The sequence below is a fragment of the Tenebrio molitor genome, chromosome 1 (genome assembly GCF_963966145.1).
Source record: "Tenebrio molitor chromosome 1, icTenMoli1.1, whole genome shotgun sequence".
In the NCBI taxonomy this organism is placed as follows: domain Eukaryota; kingdom Metazoa; phylum Arthropoda; class Insecta; order Coleoptera; family Tenebrionidae; genus Tenebrio; species Tenebrio molitor.
The window spans coordinates 48,045,951-48,063,385 of record NC_091046.1 but is presented as its reverse complement, the minus strand read 5'-3'; the positions used below and the strand labels follow the sequence as shown (position 1 = coordinate 48,063,385).

Below are 17,435 nucleotides of genomic sequence, written 5' to 3'. Positions count from 1 at the left end.
GGGGAATTTAGCGAACTCACGACCGACAAGTTGGCACTACTGACCGTCGTTCAACGCCCAGTCAGGTTTTTCACATGATTAAAACGCAAGTTGTTCAATAATAAAGAATTTAATAATTTCAAAGCTTAGCCTGACAGCGAACTGCATTTACTGATTCTCATTATTTGCACTTTGATAAAAAAAACTTAAAAAGGCTACGACATGATACATCAGACAGGTGGACGCGTTTGCTGGGGGAGACAACTCAACATCGGTCCCGGAACAAACACATCTGACACCGTTTGTGGAAGGACGACATTATATACATGTAGATTTAAAACATATAAAACAATATACAATAAAAAATAACAATTTCATACATAAAAAAAATATTCACCATAAAATAAAAGGCACGTTGTACCTATTTACACTTTCTCTCTTTATAAATTCATTTGCTAGCTAGTTCATCTGTGAGTGTGGGACTTATGTGTCTGTCCCCGATAATGTTGTTCCCGTTAACGATGGGGCTGCCTGCGGAATTTGTTAAAGGGTTGCCTTGGCACTTGTTTCTCAACTCAAAGACCTGCTGGATAGCTTCACGAAAGCACAGAAAATTGTAATCGATGATGCCTGAAATCGGTACCGTTAGAGATCGACGTCGCCGTCATCACCACTCTACCTTTATGATCGAAATTGTCTTCCCTCAAGATGCAGACTAGGGCCAAGAATTTGTTGACTTCCCTCAAGTAGAGAACTGTACCGTTATTTAATTTAATTAGACTAGAACTCTGTTCGTCGAAAGCAGCTGGATCTTGCTCCTCTTTGACACTGAAAACTTGACTACTCAAATAAACAGATTAATTTGGATGCAGTCGATTATTGTCCCAATAAAAATAATAAATACCCATAAATCCAGGATACGTCAATAACTACGTCGATCATGTCGCAGCACAACTCGTAGCTTTGCATGTCTACGGGCGTTGAATCCGTCGCGATATAAATTTTTGACACTACATCGAATAAAAACGACTTCTCAATTGCAGAATTCTATAAAATCCACCGTTAACGTAGCAGCCAACCCGAACAGAATCGTTTACTCACAGTGTTCAAAATGTTGAGCAAATTTTCTAAGGCCGGTAATTGCGGAATCAATTTCTGTACTACTTTCGAGAAAGCTTCAAAGATCGAGTGATCGTAAATTGAGGTTAAGTGGAAACTAAGGTGGATCTGATCATAACCTGTAATCACACAACATCGCTAAGACCGTTTCGACTATTTAAAAAAAAAAGATAGGTTAGATTAGATTGAGAATATGAAATGTCAAATGTCATTAAATGCAGTGCTGCCAACGTGAGTGCGTTAATGGGTTACCACGAACTGAGTATATCGCGCGAGTACTGGTGGTCATAAAAAGTGTACCAGAGTCTGCTAAGTCATCTGTGGCTCTCTGATGGATGTCCCTCTGCGATTCCATTTTGAAGTCGTCCCCCAAACCGTCAACTTTGTGGATGAAAACTTCAAACTTAATATTAGGGTTGACCTTGTAAGCTTTGGTGACTGTAAGATTCAATTTGTTCAGTGCTTCCATGTAGTCATCCTGCAAGAGGTTTCGTGGAGTTTTGATCATTTTACCGCTAATCACATACTTGGGCATCAATGACGAAAACGAGTGCGCCACAGCCCCCGAAAATCATGTCCGAGTCGAAGGACGAATCGAAAAAATCGATCTGTCCAGGGAAATCCCATATTTGAAACTGCACAAAACTGGAATTATTAATGTCGTCTTTGACTATTTTGTTTGTGCTTTCGAGGAAGAGCGTCTCGTTTGGAGACATTTTGTGAAAGACGACTTTCTGTATCGACGACTTGCCAGATCTCCGCAGTCCCATGAGTAATATTCGAGGCTTCTGCTCCCCAGAGGAGGACAGATTGACGTCGTGTTCGCCGTCAAAGGCGCCGTAGCCAAAATCTTTCGGAAACGAACTAGCATGCCCATCGAAAGCCCCACCTTCCTCCTCATCCTGATACGACTGAGGACAATCAAAGTTGATAGGGTTGTTTGCGATATGAACATAACCTAAAAGGCGATCAACACTTTCGCCAACCTACCATTGTTCAGTTCGGTCTGAAATGTTTAAGGCTCGGTTACTTCACATGCGATGTCGGTTAGACACTCCATAAATCACGATTTTCGCCCCAATTGTAAATTCTTTTTGACATCATATGACACATCTGACACTTGCACGGCCATGCGAACCGAAAGGACAAAGATAAAAGGATGCACGAGGGCGCCGGTGGGAGAAAGATGGACGAATGGAATTTTAAAAACGCCATATCTGTCAGTGATCTATGCTGCGTACGTCGGCGGTCCCCAACCACGCTTTTCCCTCGACAAAAAATCAATCATCTGACCATTCAACTTTAATAACAGAATTATAACACCGGCATTACAAAACAGCTCCAAGTCTTGTACTTTTTGTGCGATGTTTCGCAGTTTCGCAACAAAATAAACTTATCAAATGAACATTTTGGGTACCGCAGCACAAATTTGACGTTTTGTACGTCATCTGTCATGCGTGTCAAGTCAACGTGTGTCAGAAATGTAAACAAAAAGTCTAGTTTTTTCGATTTTTATTTAATTGAATGACAATGGATAACGCAAGCGGGCATACGATGAATCTAGCCAACAGTATTATAGGCGTGGGCATATTAGCCATGCCGTACTGCTTCAAACAGGTTACCCCTCATTTCACTCTGTAAACCCCCCCAACTGACGTATTTGTTCCAGTGCGGAGTCCTCCTCTCGATTTTTATCCTCCTTATCAGCAGCATCATATCGAGACTGGCCTGTCACTTCTTACTCAAATCGGCGATAGTCGCCCGAAGAAAAACCTTTGAATTTCTAGCCTTTCACATTTTTGGTACTCTGGGTAAATTTTCGATAGAAATTGGGATGATAGGTTTTCTTCTGGGCACTTGTATCGCGTTTTTCGTCGTCATGGGCGACTTGGGACCTGCAATAATATCTGAAATGTTTGGCGTCCGCATTGGAAACACTTTGAGAAACAGCACTCTGGTAGCACTGGCGGTGTTCTGTGTCCTACCAATGGGTCTGTTGAAAAATGTCGACAGTTTGAACGGCGTTTCTAAGGCCACAATAGGGTTTTACTGTTGTTTGGTGCTCAAAATAATTATTGAAGCTCTGCCTCACATTTTTACAGGGGACTGGGTCAGTGAGGTGGTGTTGTGGCGACCTGCAGGAATCCTGCAGTGTCTGCCAATCTTCTCTATGGCTCTGTTTTGCCAAACGTAATTATTTCGAATTTCGACGCGATGAAAAATGAGTTTCGTGGTTTCAGGCAAATATTTGAAATATACCAGGCGATACCTAACGCCTCGTTGGAAAAGATGAACGGTTTGATCAGAGTCGCTGTAAACATTTGCACTTGGGTCTACATTTTCGTGGGGACCTTCGGCTACATCGCATTTTTCCAGAAACCCTTCACAGGAAACATCCTGCTCAGCTTCAAACCGTCCATTACTAGTGACGTCATAAAACTGGGTTTCGTCTTGTCTCTGGCCTTCAGCTTTCCCTTGGTCATATTCCCGTGCAGGGCCAGTTTGAACTCTCTACTCTACAAAGGGGTACCACTCAGAGACAATTCAATAACATTTTTTTTTTACACTTTATTTTCAGCCCTCTTACACCGTCCTCCACGAAGGAGCCCCAGCGAACTACATTCCAGAAGGAAAATTCAAAATGTTGACTCTGGTCATAGTTTCCGTCTCTCTGATTATTGCGCTCATGATTCCCACCATCGAGCTAGTTTTGGGACTGGTTGGTTCAACCATAGGAGTCATGATTTGTGTTCTTTTCCCTGTGACCTGCTTTATTTGCATTTCGCCTAAGAACACCAACGAAAGAATTCTAGCCCAGGTGGGTCGAACAAAACACAACGAACTTTGTTTTAACTGAAACAGATTATGCTTTTTGTCGGCGTAATCGTCATGGTTTTAGGAACGTACGCCAATTTGTATGCTTTCGAAGAAGCCAATCTCAGTATTGTAACAGAAAAAATCCCTCCACCACTCGAGCTTGCTCACAAACTCAACGCTGTGGAGCCCGAGAAGCCTGTCGTGATGGATATCCCGACAACAAGTGAGTGTTTGACGTGTTGGCGATGTTTTGTTATTGTTTTGTTTGCAGTAAAAATTGCTATTTCTGAAGAAAAGAAGCAGAATCCACCCGAGGTAATACCGGAGAAAGTGATGGAGGCGCCGATCGCTGAGAAAGTGAAGATTGAAGATAAAGAGGTGCGCCACGAACCGCCCCAGCCTGAAGAACCGGTGGAAAATGTTATGAAAACGCCAAAGAATGAAGTAAAGGTGGAAGTGAAGTCGGCTGAAGATAAGCAGGGACCGGTGGTGGAGCCGGTGCAACCGCCCGACGAAAAAGTTGAGGAAAGTGGAAAAGAGGAAGTTGTGAGAGTTGTTGATGAAAAGAAGATGATTGAGGAAGAAAATGGAAAGAAGAAGGATGAGGGAAAAGAAATGAAGATTGGAGAAGAGAAGAAAGATGTGATTAAAGAAGTGAAGAAGAACGACGAGGTGGATATTGAAGCTATTAAGAAAGAAGACACCGAACTGAAGGAGCAAGAGGAGAAGAAACAAACCCAGGACAGAAACCAGATTTTGATAGACACGATACAGAAGCAGAACGAAGTCCAGATGGAGATTGTAGAGCAGCAGAAGAAATTGATCGAAGTGATACAGAAGCAGCAGGAGAGTGGGAACAATAACGATTTGGATAAAGTGAATGAGGAGAAGGTGAAGGCGGTGAAGCAGATAGAGAGTATAGCGAGGAAGGCGATCGAAAGCATCAGCGGACAGGATAAGAACGTGGCGAAAGAGAAAAAGGAGACAGGCGAAAAGAATAAGGTAGAGGATGGCGTGAAAAATAACCAAAGAGAAGTGGTGAAAGAGAATGGTAATAAGAGTGCAGAAGAAGCAGAAAAGAAAGAGAAAATCGACGACAACAACATGGGAATTGTTAAAGAAGTCAAGATCGATGTGCTAAAAGAAGAAAACCAAGAAAGGAAGAACGAAGCGAATAAAATCCCAGCAATGGTGCCACTCCCTATAGCTCTGGCCAAGTTGAATAACGTCACGGTCGAGACTAAAGAAGAGAAAATCAACAAAAACAAGTCCCAAGACGAAGACGCCAACATTAAGACGATCAGAAGAGACATCCTCTCGGACGATGACGCGAAAAAGCGGCCCAAAAGAGAAACGAACGAAATAGACCCGACCAAAATCGAGAACTTGAACAAGGCAATGAAGGATGTTTGCGACGACATGAACAAGATCACCAGCACCGAAAAACCGATAATAAAAATGCTGTGCAAGCTGTCCGAACCGGATCTGGTGCGAGCGTCGGACATTGAAGCGGAAGCGGAGAAGGCTTCTCTGGACCTGAAGCCACAAAAGCGGGACTTGAAGCATTTCCCAGAAAAATGAGCTGTGATGATTACTGTCTGATTAAAAAAAAAGTATTTATGTAAGAGTGTTATTTGTGTACATTTTGTAAATAAATGGTACGTAAAAAGTGTGTTTTTTATTTTACTTACATACTATTCTGATACTATCAAACGTTGGCAGAAGCGCGATTCGAGGTCTAATGAGAACGAAGAACTAAAAAATGTCTGGTAGGTTTGGGGAGTTAACAAAGCAATGAAAAAATATCTAGACGTTTTTAATGAGCTAGTGAAAAATGGAAGATCTTAGAAGTTAACAAACAGCGAAGATGACAAGCAACAAAATGAACATTAGAAAGTTTAACAAACTAACAAAGAAATAAACGGTTTGTTTGACAGTTCTAACAAGCCAATAATCAGCGAAACGTAGCTTTGTTTGCAATATGCAGCCGATTTTTCTTCAAAACTGTTTGTCATTGTTGCCCCTCCAGATTGTTTATTTCGGTTGACCAACAATAAACAATAAGAGATTGTGGCTAAGATGCCGGTGCTTAATCCTCTAACACCGTGACGTCCATAAATATCCGTCTTGTCCTACATTTGAATGCCAGCGATTATGGCGAGCGAAGCGTCAAAGTGGCTGAGCCCAGGCGGCCGGCGTCGCGGCGCTGTCAGTCGTCCGTAGGCCCAGCAGCGTGCGCGTCCTTCCACCGAAGCCGGCGTCTCGTACAGAAATAGAGTGTTGCATTAACTTATTATGAGTGATTATTTTTATTGGAGTGGGGTTTTGTCTGCACATGTGAGAATTATGTGAACATTTCGGAGTGACCGAGGTAATTTGGGGCTGCGGCGGAGCCGCGTGACGCCGATGCACACCTGTTGAGCTTTGCTAAATCTCACCTGCACTCCGGGGGCTCAAATAAATGCGAAAAATCGCCAAATTGTTGCCGTTTTAGTGTTAGCGTCAGGATGGCAGCCAGGACTCGTTGACGAATGCAACAACTGTCACGGATAGTTGATCTGATCCTGATTGTTGAATTTACGTTTTCTCGTCGAGATTAGCACAATAACTTTTTTTTATTTCTTTTACGCAAATCTGTTGTATTAAGTTCCAGAAATATAAATAAACAAACGTCGACTAATTGGGAATTTATGCGCATTGTAAAGTATCAGAATATACAACTCGATGAACCCGAGTCGATATTTTCACACCACTGACGACGACTTTTTTCTGGTAGTGGTGGAATGTCTGTTTATTTATAAAAGTTCTTCTTGGTGGAGTTATTTCGGTCCAAATCGAGGGTAAATTGTGTGGTAGGTCTTGAAGACGTCGACACCGACAACAAAATACCAGACGGACACGAGTCCACGAAATCGTGTCTGAGATTAGCTCACGTTGCCAACGGCAACAAACGTCAAAAATGACAGTTATGCGATAATCAGAGACAAGTAATTGCAGTTCGGAGGTTGGAAGTTTCAAAGCTAAATTATTGGATATCTAAGGTTTCCACTAAAAATAACTGTACACATTTTGTTTATATTGTCGTACCGCTTTATTTGCCAAATCGTGAGAAGTGTACACAATAGATTTTCATTACGCTATGTGGAAGTTCTTGATTCTGGGCCAAAGCAATTTTTCCTCTATATCCAACAAATGAATCAAAGTCGCACGGATATAAAAAAAATAATTTCTCCTGGAAAAAAGGTTAGTTCAAACTTCCAAAAAATGTATGCTTTGAGATTCGGCCAAAAAATTTCAAATATGTCTTGCTGCCTCTCACAGAACAACGTTTTTCGACCGAAGACAGCTGAACTAGAACTTATTTTTGAAGTTTTATCATTTGAAATTCCACCAGACATGACTCATACGTCAAACATACCTATGTATGTTCGATCGTTCTAGTCAGATATATATTTTTACATAAATCCCCCTTTGAGCCACTTCTTACCCGAATGAGTTCAATGGGATCAGATCTGGAAGATTTTCATTTTTCGAAAATTTGGGATTTTTGTAAATTTTAAATTACAAAAGTTCCACATCTCGCCTATTAACTGTATTGTTTTGTTTTGTCGGATTCGATCCTTAACTTTAGATAAATTTTATACATTTGATTAAAATTTTTACCTTACACATTTACGTTTAAAAATATCTAGTCTGACTGTACTTTGTCGAATAAAGATTTTCAAATTAGATTTTTTTGAAATAGGAAATTAAGATAACATTGCTAGTGTGACTATCTTAGTTTTTTTTCTGATTTGTCTTTCTATTCTAAGAAGCCACCAAGAAAAAGAATGAGCTTCTAGAAGGACTAGTGACCTAACAAACAGCAAAGAAAACCATATAGGACTAACGGACAGTTAAAAAAATCAAATGTTCCTAAAACTACTAAAAACCCAAAAAAGCAAGTTTAACAAGCTAACAGGGCAGCAAAATGTCTCTAAAAAATCTAATAAGTTATGTGCGTGATACGAGAAGCTGTCTAAATGGCGAAGATGCTTCTGGAAGTAAGCTAACAAATTTTGTCATTTTTGAAAATTTTAAATTAAGTACAAAAGTTCCAGATTTCACTTTCTTCCCCTCTTGAGTTACGATTATCACAGTTGGGACTTAACTGAGCTACCACTTATCACAATTCGATTATTTTTTTTTATTTTCTTAACTCAGCAATACTCGTGAAAGGGGTTATTATGATGCGAAAATTAAACCTCAGACAAGTTTTATAAATTTGACCTGAATTTTTATGTTGTATATTTATTCTAAAATTAGTTGGACTCTAAACAGACTTTAGTTTTATTTCCGAATTGGTGAATAAAGGTTTTTTTTTAAGTCAGACACTCATAACAATAACTTTTTTTTAATAATATATCGCGGCGTGGGGCGATATTAAAAGGAAATGGACATTAGGATAGTTTTACTTACATTTAGTCTTTACAACGAATTTTGTCATCACTTGATAATAATCTTCAACGATAAATTGATCTTGTCTGAATCCTGTATCACTGGGTGTGGTACGTCAGAACATAATATTTACTCAAAAAGTTATTTAATTATTTCAAATATCCTTCATCTAAATCAGAACTTAAGATGTTATTACGTACTAGTGTGATTGTTATGATTTTTTATACTAGGTACTCCAAAATCCATACAAATTTCCTCATTCCAACTTCTTTATAAGCTTCCAGACCACACGTCTCGTCCACCTTAACTTTTCTCTATTAAAAAATGGACATATCTGTTGTCTCAACCAAGCTCATCTGTTATTTCGTTGTATTTTTAGAAACTTCGCAACAATTTTTTCAACCAATTTTTATCCATTTTTATTTTTGATATATTGTGACGATAGTTGTGAGAAAAAAAAAACGTTTCACAACGGTAACTCGTGAAACGGATGAGTTAACGGAGCAGTGTTGCCAATTGAATTTCGGAAATTTTCCAAATCATAATTTACGAAAGTGCTCGAGTCAATTAGGCTTCAACTCTACAGTCGAATGTCGACAAATCCAAATTTTTCAACTGTGTCCGAACCTCCGCACTATAAACTTCCACTTCATCACGCTTGTTTATTTCAGGTCGCAGAGCTATGGGAAGTTTGATGAAAAAGTCTCTGGGTGGAAGCATACACAGGATCCGAGAGTTCGAACTTGAAAAAGTGAGTCAATCTTTTTTTACACCCATCACACAAATCATTCTTTTTCCATTTGGACCTAGTTCAATGCCTGTATTTCCATCGATTATCAAAACCCAAGCTCATCTCTCCGGAAACGTACGAACAAACGTCTAGACGCAGATGTGGCAATCCTCCAAAACATTTTTAAGTAAGAGTATTATTACATTGGACAAGACGCGATTTTATGCGCGTCCGAATCGGCCGAAAATTCGAAAAAACTGTTCGATTTTGGCCACCAACGCGCCAAAAATGGCCGAGAACCTGCCAAGACCAAACCTCCAAAGTGATGTTCCGCGATTTTTCCGCCCGAAATATGCGCCCCACGTCCAAATGAACTCGTTCGGTTCACTTGGAAAGGTTCTAGCAGTTGTCGCATTAGACACAATCAAGAAATATTTTTATTGTCGTGGCAGCAGCTTGTTGCGAAAATAGACGAAATGCTTGGCTCGCCGTTCATTTTCAGGGTTACGCTACAACTTTCCAAACGGTCGCACTGGTTTCAGGTGAACTTGGGCGACGAGTTCGACATCCTCCAGATCGTGGGCGAAGGATGGTTCGGCAAGATTCTTCTAGTGGAGCACAAAGCTACCGACACTGAGATGGTGCTGAAGGCCCTCCCCAAACCCTATACCTCTATCAAGGACTTTTACAGGGAGTTCCACTACGGACTGCACCTGGGGGCCCACAAGAACATCATCACCACGTACGATGTGGCTTTCGAGACGGCCGGGTTTTACGTCTTCTCCCAAGAGTACGCCCCTCTGGGTAAGGAAAGCGTATTTCGGGAGCTCTTGGACTATTCCTTTTGTTCGGCAGCAAAGAAGGGCTAAAATTAGATTGCCGAGCTGATCTCATAACGGCTAACAACCTTTACGTTAAATATAAGTGCGATGTGAACATCGGCTCTGGGGTGAATATTTCCGTTTAACTTTTGTCAAGATTCCAGCAACGGGGTTGGTACATAGAAGGAAGTCAGAAAGTTGCACGTTTGATTCCTGGTGAACGGTTTTAGAATCTATTTTTATCGAACGATTGTAAAGTGCATATAAACCATCAATAAAAGATGTAAAGTGATGTATAGGTGGGAGAGGATTGATTGAAGCTTGATATTTGTTTAATTTCGTGTTAGTTGAAATTCTAATATTACAATGGCGGCACTGACAATTAATAAATAAACCGATGCTAAATTTAAAGTTTTCGTAACGCTCGCTATATCATAACAAACCAACGTTTGTCACTGATTTCATTTTCTGCAAACTGAGAAGAAATATTTCCACAGACGCCATTTTCCGAAAAGTCGCAGATTCAAATTTTAAAAAAAGAAAAATGGAAAAAATTATAAGGTTTTCATTGAGTTCTCTGTTAGGACGATACTAGTAGTAAAAAAACATGATAAAACATTTTTCATTTGACTTTGACTAACAATATAGGGCGACATGATTTAGGGAGATTTTGCGAAGAAATATAAAGAAAAAAATAAGATCATCAAGTAAAAAAAAAATACCTATTGACAAGGAATGCCACTAGAAAAACAAAAATGCTACTCTACAAAATAGCCAAGAAAGACCCAAATTATCATTTCTGTGGCGGTCGTGAAAAAGTAGGTAAGTCAAATAATTTCAAAAATGAGTTAACGATGTTTACACCTTAATAATAAATCATGGAGTTAAATAATTCAGATTTTCACAGTTTAATAGTTATTTACACAATTAGTGGGATAAAAGCAATATTACAGGACTCGAGTGTGAAGATTGCAGATGACGAGGGCGTTAGCCCGAGTTCATCTGTAATCACACGAGTTTCCTGTAATATGCTTTAGCCCACGTGTTATGTACAAAATTTTATCTAAGACCGCCCGAATTAAAAAAAAAGGTAAATCTTATTTATTTCCGCCAGTTTCATTACACCACTCAGTGGAATAATAACTTACTTATCCCACTGAGTGGGGTAATGAAGCTCACTTATCCCACTGAGTGGAGTAATGAAATGCGTCCGGTAATGAAGTTCCTTATTCCACTCAAATGAGTGGGATAAGTGTCATTTATCCCACGGGATTAGATAAAATTTACTTATATTGAAAGCAAGTACAGGTAGAAAGAAGTTTCTATTTAATTACAGGATTTTAGGAATGCTGTGGAATTTTGAATCGTTGCCCTGAAAAATTAACATTTTCGACTTACCTACTTTTTCACGACCGCCACAGATTTATTGCCTACTCACTATAATTTAATTTTTTAGGAAACAGCCTGTATTAATTCAGTTTAAATTTCTAGATGTTGTCTTTATGTCATCAATCATCATGCAACATGTTATTTTTTTTTTATAAATACATATAATAAAACTACTATTTAAAAAAAAATCAATTACAGAACAATACTCAAAAAACTTAAATACATATAAGCAAATAAATTTTTCTTTATACCATACTGTTATTAGGATTTACCAGTACTCAATGTTTGATTGATATGATACCTATAACAGACTAGGCCGTTATTCAAAATTATCAGACCGAGGCCGTTATTTTTGCTACCGTTGCTACGGTTACGGCATAGATGACAACTAAATTTAATTTTTGAAGTAAAGAGAAATGTCAGTCTTACAAATAAATCATCGTTAAATGTTAAGTATTATTGGTATAAAGAAAACTATAACACAACATACGGCCGATATGGATATAACAGACTCGGTTGATTATAAAATCTCGGCTCCCCCTCGATTTTACAATACCTCAACCATGTCTGTTATATAACCCATATCGGCCTAATACCGTTATATACTATATCAGTACAAGGAAAAAATATTTCTATCTAATGTTAATTGATGACGCGTTTTATGCATTGGTTGATTTAATATGATAGAAGGCCGTCAACATATTCCGATTTAACACCCCTCGATTATTTTCTCGCAAATTAGGTACAAATTAGAGTGGAGCCGCAAAAAACTACATAATTTAAAAAATTGAAAACGTCGAAAACATCAAAGACCAAATTGAAAATTTGATGAAAATTTGCCACAACGGATCATGTCAATGTCAAGCAGTTAACGAAGAACATCTTGAACATCTGTTACACGTAAAATTATTTGTTTGAAATAGCAAAGACATTATTAGCTTTTTCTTTGCATGTGATTGATTTACACTTGCAACATTTTTTTAACATTGTCTATACGAATTTGGTTGAAAAGTGCACTGATGCAAACTGCAAAATTGTAATTTAAAAAAAATTTAGCTTGCCACTTGAAAAACCAAAATTTTCTGCTATTCCCGTGAAACGCAATGATTCTGATTCAAAAATCAGATAAAATAAACTAAGAACAAAGTTAAATTTTGTCTTTGTTCCAGGCGACTTGACTTCCAACGTCTCCGACACCGGTATCGGGGAACTCCACACGAAACGTGTGGCCAAGCAACTGTCGGCGGCGCTGGAGCACCTCCACACTCGCGACCTGGTGCACCGCGACGTAAAATTAGACAATATCTTAGTGTTTAAATCGGACTTTTCGCGAATAAAATTGTGCGATTTCGGCGAGACGAGACGCGTGGGTTCCGTCGTGATGAGGAGGAACGAGTGGCTGCCCTACGCGCCGCCTGAAGTTCTCCAGGTACCCACCGACGGCAGTTACATGTCTGTATAACGACACCGTCGAAAGTGCAATCTAAGTGTCACTGTTCACGTTTCAGGACCAATACATCTCATGACGTCTGGCAATTCGGAATCGTGACATTCGTCTGCCTCACCGGGTGTCTACCTTGGCAGAAAGCCGCCCCCGACGACCCCAGATATTCTCGATATTCCTCCTGGCAAAACACCTCCATCCCACTGAAGAGACAACCCAAACTGTTCAAACTGGTGTCGTCCAAAGCTCAGAAGCTGTTCAAGAAATATTTGGAGCCGAAGCCCGAAAAGCGTCCGGCGGGGTTGGCGGAAGTCCACAGGTTCTTGGAGGACCGGTGGATGTCCAAAGGAGGTATGGAGAAGAGTAGCGAATTACCCAACGAGGACGAGGGGCTGTGTCCGTCGATGTACAGTTTCCACAGCAGTCCAGAAGAGAAGAACAAACTCTTGTTCACCCTCACCCAGTACGGTCTGGAGACCACTGTCGACAGAAGCGCAAAGAAGGACAGGATCAGACAGTGGATACAGTCGAGCGTGATCGAAGAAGAGGACGAACAAGCTCTGGAAGAGTTGAGCGACGAAGACATCGGCATCCAGGACAACCAAACGGGTCCGGCTGGAGAGAGGATGGAGTCGCGGGGCCCCATCGGTCACCCAGACGCGAACCCGGAAGAGTCCCACCGGTACCGACGACGAGACAGGAAGGTCTCGATGGTCAGCCTGAGGAAAGCGCCCGAATACTATATTCCTCCGATCGACCCCAGAATCCCTCTGGAAGAACAGAAGGAGACGAACGCCTCCCGGAGCCAAATCATGAACGCTATGGTACAAAATGGTACAAACGGAGACGTGAAGAGTCAGAAGAAACAGGAGTTTACAGTGAGCGCAGCTCTGCCATTCCAGAATCTACAGATGGTGAACTCGCTGTCCTCGCTCGACAGTAGTGACAGCAACAATACAGTGAGACACAAAATCAACGTGCAGTTGCCGCAATCAGAGAAATACGTTTATAAACAGAACGGTGCTGTCACCAACGGGATCAAACACAGGTCACCTCCCGTCAATAAGAGGGAGTACGGTGTCGAGAAGATTTACAGGGCGTATTCTGCGTCGGAAGTGAGGAGTAATGGGTACCACTCGCGAAAGTCGCCAAATAAATAGGAAATAATGCTCAAATCGAGACGTCACGACTGATTTATACTTTATTATTATGGATATTAAGATATTATTATTTTATGTATTGTCATATATGTAAATAGGGTACGTTTTGTCATTGTGTAATGTCAGTATTTTTAATATGGAATGATTTTGTTTGTTTTAGGTAGAATAAATGAGATGTTTTGTTAAACTTTTTGTTTAAGTTACGTCAGATAAATAAAAAAGCTGTCTAGACACGATCAAGTGGAAGTATTATAATTGTGTAAACGCGCTCACTATTCAGTACTCATTGAGTTTTAGGGAATTTCACAATTTCACTAGACTGAACACTGTCACACTGTCAGTGACTGTCAGTCAGTCTCAGTGACAGTTGATAATAAACAAATCGTGGATTCCTCGTAACCTCAATTTGGTGCATTTGTTGAAAGTTATCGTCTCATTTACGTTATTTTTCGAAGTAAAACGATGGGGAAATTGAATGTTACAATTTTGCGCTATCTTACAGCCGAGGACTTTCGCGTTCTAACAGCAGTAAATTAAAAATTAGAACGTTTTGACATTCCTAACCTCAAAATTTCAGATCGAGATGGGAATGAAGAACCACGAGTTAGTCCCAGGCCCCCTGGCCGCCTCTCTCGCGAATTTACAACACGGAGGCGTGCACAAATTGTTGCGCGATCTGTGCAAACACGGCTTGTTGAGTTACGAAAGAGGACGCAAATGTAAGACTGCACGATACGAAAAAATTTATTTGACGCGTTTTTTAATTTTTTGTAGACGACGGTTACCGCTTAACCAACATGGGTTACGACTATCTCGCTTTACATTCTTTGACAAAACGTGAAATTATTGGCTCATTTGGTAACCAAATTGGTGTGGGTAAGGAAAGTAATATTTATGTGGTCGCAAATCCTGAAGGTGAACCCTTGTGCCTAAAACTGCACAGGTTTGTATTGTGTCCACAAGTGTGTACCATTTCTTACTACATTTTGACAGATTGGGGCGCATTTGCTTCCGTAATGTTGCAAACAAGAGAGACTATCACAAACACAGAAAATCTGCTTCTTGGCTCTATTTGTCAAGAATTTCAGCCACTAAAGAATTTGCTTACATGAAAGCGTTATATGACAGGAAATTTCCAGTCCCCAAACCAATTGATTTCAACAGACATTGTGTAATAATGGAACTGGTTCAGGGCAAGCCTTTGTAAGTTTTGGAGACTGTAAAAACATTAATTATATAAAAATATATTCAGGTGTCACATTATGGAACTTAATGATGTAGAAGGTCTTTATGATGAATTGATGAATCTAATTGTGAAACTGGCTGACAGTGGGGTCATCCATGGAGACTTCAATGAATTTAATATAATGATAGAAACAGATGATGAAAAACCTATTATTATTGATTTTCCTCAGATGGTTTCTACAGCTCATGAAAATGCAGAAATGTAGTGTTCAATGGTTTTTTAACTTTTTAGTAATTTTTTTAAATTCAAGGTTTTTCAATCGCGACGTGAATTGCATCAGAACCTTTTTCAAAAAACGCTTCAGTTATGAAAGCGAATTATATCCGAAATTTAGCGACATTGAAAGGACAGGTGCGCTAGATGCAGAAGTGCTGTGTTCAGGTTTCACTAAAGAAATGGCCAAGGATTTAAACATTGAACTAGGAATTGATGAAGATGCTGAGTTGGAAGGAGGACAGAATGAGGATGAACACAAAGAAGATGAATTAGAAGAACAAAAAGAACGCGAATCAGAAGTACAGATCAAAAGTGAATCTGTAAAACAGAAGCAGGAGACAGTTGACGTTGAAGGGAAGAATCAATATTCAATTGACGAAATTTTTGACAGAATAAAGTTGAAAAATGAGCAAGACTTTTTGAGAAGTGAGAGCGACAATGAATCAAATGATTCATTTGAGAGATTTGAAAGTGGAAGTATTAGATCCACAGCCACCACAATTAATCCAGATGAAATAAAAAATCGGGTCAAAAAACAGATGTCAGGCAAACAGAAGAGATTGGAAAGGAAGAACTGTGTGGCTAAGGGCGAAGCTAGCGCCGTCACGAGAGTTAGGCGGGAAAATAACGATACTATCAGGCAGAGTAAGGGTATTTGGGGTTGGGAATGACTTGTTAAGGTTGTAATTAATTAATGTTAATAAATGTTAATATTCAGAAAAAATAGTTTTTTATTATTAGCAAAAAGAGCAAAACGGCCGTCAAGGCACGGACGGGCGTGATAAGTTGACTCTTGTTCATGTTGCACAAATCTGTGTTGCAAATCATGCAGGACTTGCTGGCTTCTTTTGAACCCTTATGACACCCCTCTATTATACTGGGAAATTTCACGCAGCCCTTGACTGTTACTAAAAGCATTATATAGGTATTTGAGGCGAAGAAATGCAATTTCTCACGGATTTACCACTGGTTTTGTGTATGTAGTAACATGACTCGACGTTATCGCTACAAACTTCTTCAATCGGCTGAAGACAGTCAGCCAAAGAAGTGTTAAAAGCAGACGAAACGCATCTGTAACATTTTAGTCCAAAAACGGGCGAATTCGTGCAGAAAACCAACAAAATCGTGAGGAGATTTGACATTTTTCTCATTTCAAACTATCACTTTCAAAAGTGAATAAAGTGTCTCAGGGATTATCATTTCGATTAATTTCCAAATCAGAATTTAATGAAAGTGTGATGGACCTTAAATCGGTGCATTTTCAAAAATTCATCACCGAATCCACTATTCTACCAACGACTTTTGACTTTATTGTAATTGTCATTGCCATGCCAACCTAAAAATTTTAATTCGTCTCATTCTCATCTCTGCAGAATGAAAAGTGAATCTGAGAAAGTTTATAATGGAGAAAGTGTTCAACCCTTAAATAAAAAGTTATTAAATGTGCCAGGATCGGGCGTGTGTCCAGTCGAGGGCGATTTTTCTCCCCGTTCGAGATTAATAGAACTTCTTAACCAAGTTTTATTGGATCTCGAACAAAACTTTCATGAAAAATGTCGGGGGCGGGCAAAGTTGCAGAAAACGTAAGGAGCGAAAGAAACGGTCATCGGCAGAATTTAAGGGTGCACGGTCCTAATAATAATAGTAATAACTTAACACTTCTTAGGAATCAGCGGAGGGACTCGACGTTATAAATTAACATTAACACGTTTGTTTTATTTTTTAGAGAGACAATGTCTGCACGAATTCGCTCTGTTTTTTTGTTCGTTTGTTAAAGTTGTTGGTATCTCATCTCGAGCGGCGATATTAAAAACACCGCCAACGCCAGATAATTTATTCTTGCAAAGTTGTGTCAGACGCGAACAGTCGGGTGACGAATGCATTTAATAATTCATCTCGCCAGACCGTCGAGGCTTGTTTGCGTTCGTTTCGCAACAAGTCGAGGAGCCCGAGTTGTGTTAATCAAGACTATTAAACATTAAGACGTATCAGTGAGTCGGAGGGAGGCCTGTCGGGTGTCACCCCTTCGCCGCCGCCTCCTGAAATATGCATGCGACCGCGAAACACGAGTCGGCGA

At 39.8% G+C, this 17,435-nt stretch overlaps 4 protein-coding genes and 1 long non-coding RNA gene across 7 annotated transcripts; 3 read left to right on the top strand and 2 right to left on the bottom strand.

The window, feature by feature from the left end:
* Positions 1-90: 90 nt before the first annotated feature.
* On the bottom strand, positions 91-2,260 carry RagC-D (Ras-related GTP binding C/D). Of its 2 annotated transcripts, none has more exons than XM_069061899.1 (7): positions 2,089-2,260; positions 1,626-2,009; positions 1,399-1,576; positions 1,081-1,217; positions 884-1,026; positions 659-819; positions 91-609 (listed from the first exon to the last, which is right to left on the bottom strand). In XM_069061899.1, the coding sequence occupies exons 1-7, from the start codon at positions 2,089-2,091 to the stop codon at positions 428-430; spliced, it is 1,188 nt and encodes a 395-aa protein (XP_068918000.1). In that variant the 5' UTR covers positions 2,092-2,260; the 3' UTR covers positions 91-427. The 2 variants fall into 2 exon arrangements, with proteins under 2 accessions (XP_068918000.1, XP_068918001.1); XM_069061900.1 differs by having other exon boundaries at positions 659-807.
* Positions 2,261-2,537: 277 nt separating this feature from the next.
* Positions 2,538-5,587, top strand: LOC138141182 (putative sodium-coupled neutral amino acid transporter 10). Its single transcript, XM_069061863.1, has 6 exons — positions 2,538-2,715; positions 2,768-3,288; positions 3,339-3,624; positions 3,677-3,916; positions 3,961-4,138; positions 4,187-5,587. The coding sequence occupies exons 1-6, from the start codon at positions 2,623-2,625 to the stop codon at positions 5,494-5,496; spliced, it is 2,628 nt and encodes an 875-aa protein (XP_068917964.1). The 5' UTR covers positions 2,538-2,622; the 3' UTR covers positions 5,497-5,587.
* Positions 5,588-6,068: 481 nt separating this feature from the next.
* On the top strand, positions 6,069-14,083 carry LOC138141192 (serine/threonine-protein kinase SBK1-like). Of its 2 annotated transcripts, XM_069061889.1 has the most exons (6): positions 6,069-6,286; positions 9,024-9,103; positions 9,163-9,269; positions 9,625-9,886; positions 12,462-12,744; positions 12,801-14,083. In XM_069061889.1, the coding sequence occupies exons 4-6, from the start codon at positions 9,721-9,723 to the stop codon at positions 13,894-13,896; spliced, it is 1,545 nt and encodes a 514-aa protein (XP_068917990.1). In that variant the 5' UTR covers positions 6,069-6,286; positions 9,024-9,103; positions 9,163-9,269; positions 9,625-9,720; the 3' UTR covers positions 13,897-14,083. The 2 variants fall into 2 exon arrangements, with proteins under 2 accessions (XP_068917990.1, XP_068917989.1); XM_069061888.1 differs by lacking the exon at positions 9,163-9,269 and having other exon boundaries at positions 6,070-6,286.
* A 158-nt stretch (positions 14,084-14,241) lies between these two features.
* On the top strand, positions 14,242-16,082 carry RIOK2 (RIO kinase 2). Its single transcript, XM_069061897.1, has 6 exons — positions 14,242-14,424; positions 14,474-14,615; positions 14,671-14,839; positions 14,890-15,099; positions 15,149-15,343; positions 15,393-16,082. Exons 1-6 carry the CDS (start codon positions 14,359-14,361, stop codon positions 16,027-16,029), a joined length of 1,419 nt encoding a protein of 472 aa, XP_068917998.1. The 5' UTR covers positions 14,242-14,358; the 3' UTR covers positions 16,030-16,082.
* Positions 16,072-17,435, bottom strand: LOC138141208 (uncharacterized). The gene is made up of 2 exons (XR_011163032.1): positions 16,323-17,435; positions 16,072-16,266 (listed from the first exon to the last, which is right to left on the bottom strand). It is a non-coding gene; the product is annotated as an uncharacterized lncRNA (long non-coding RNA).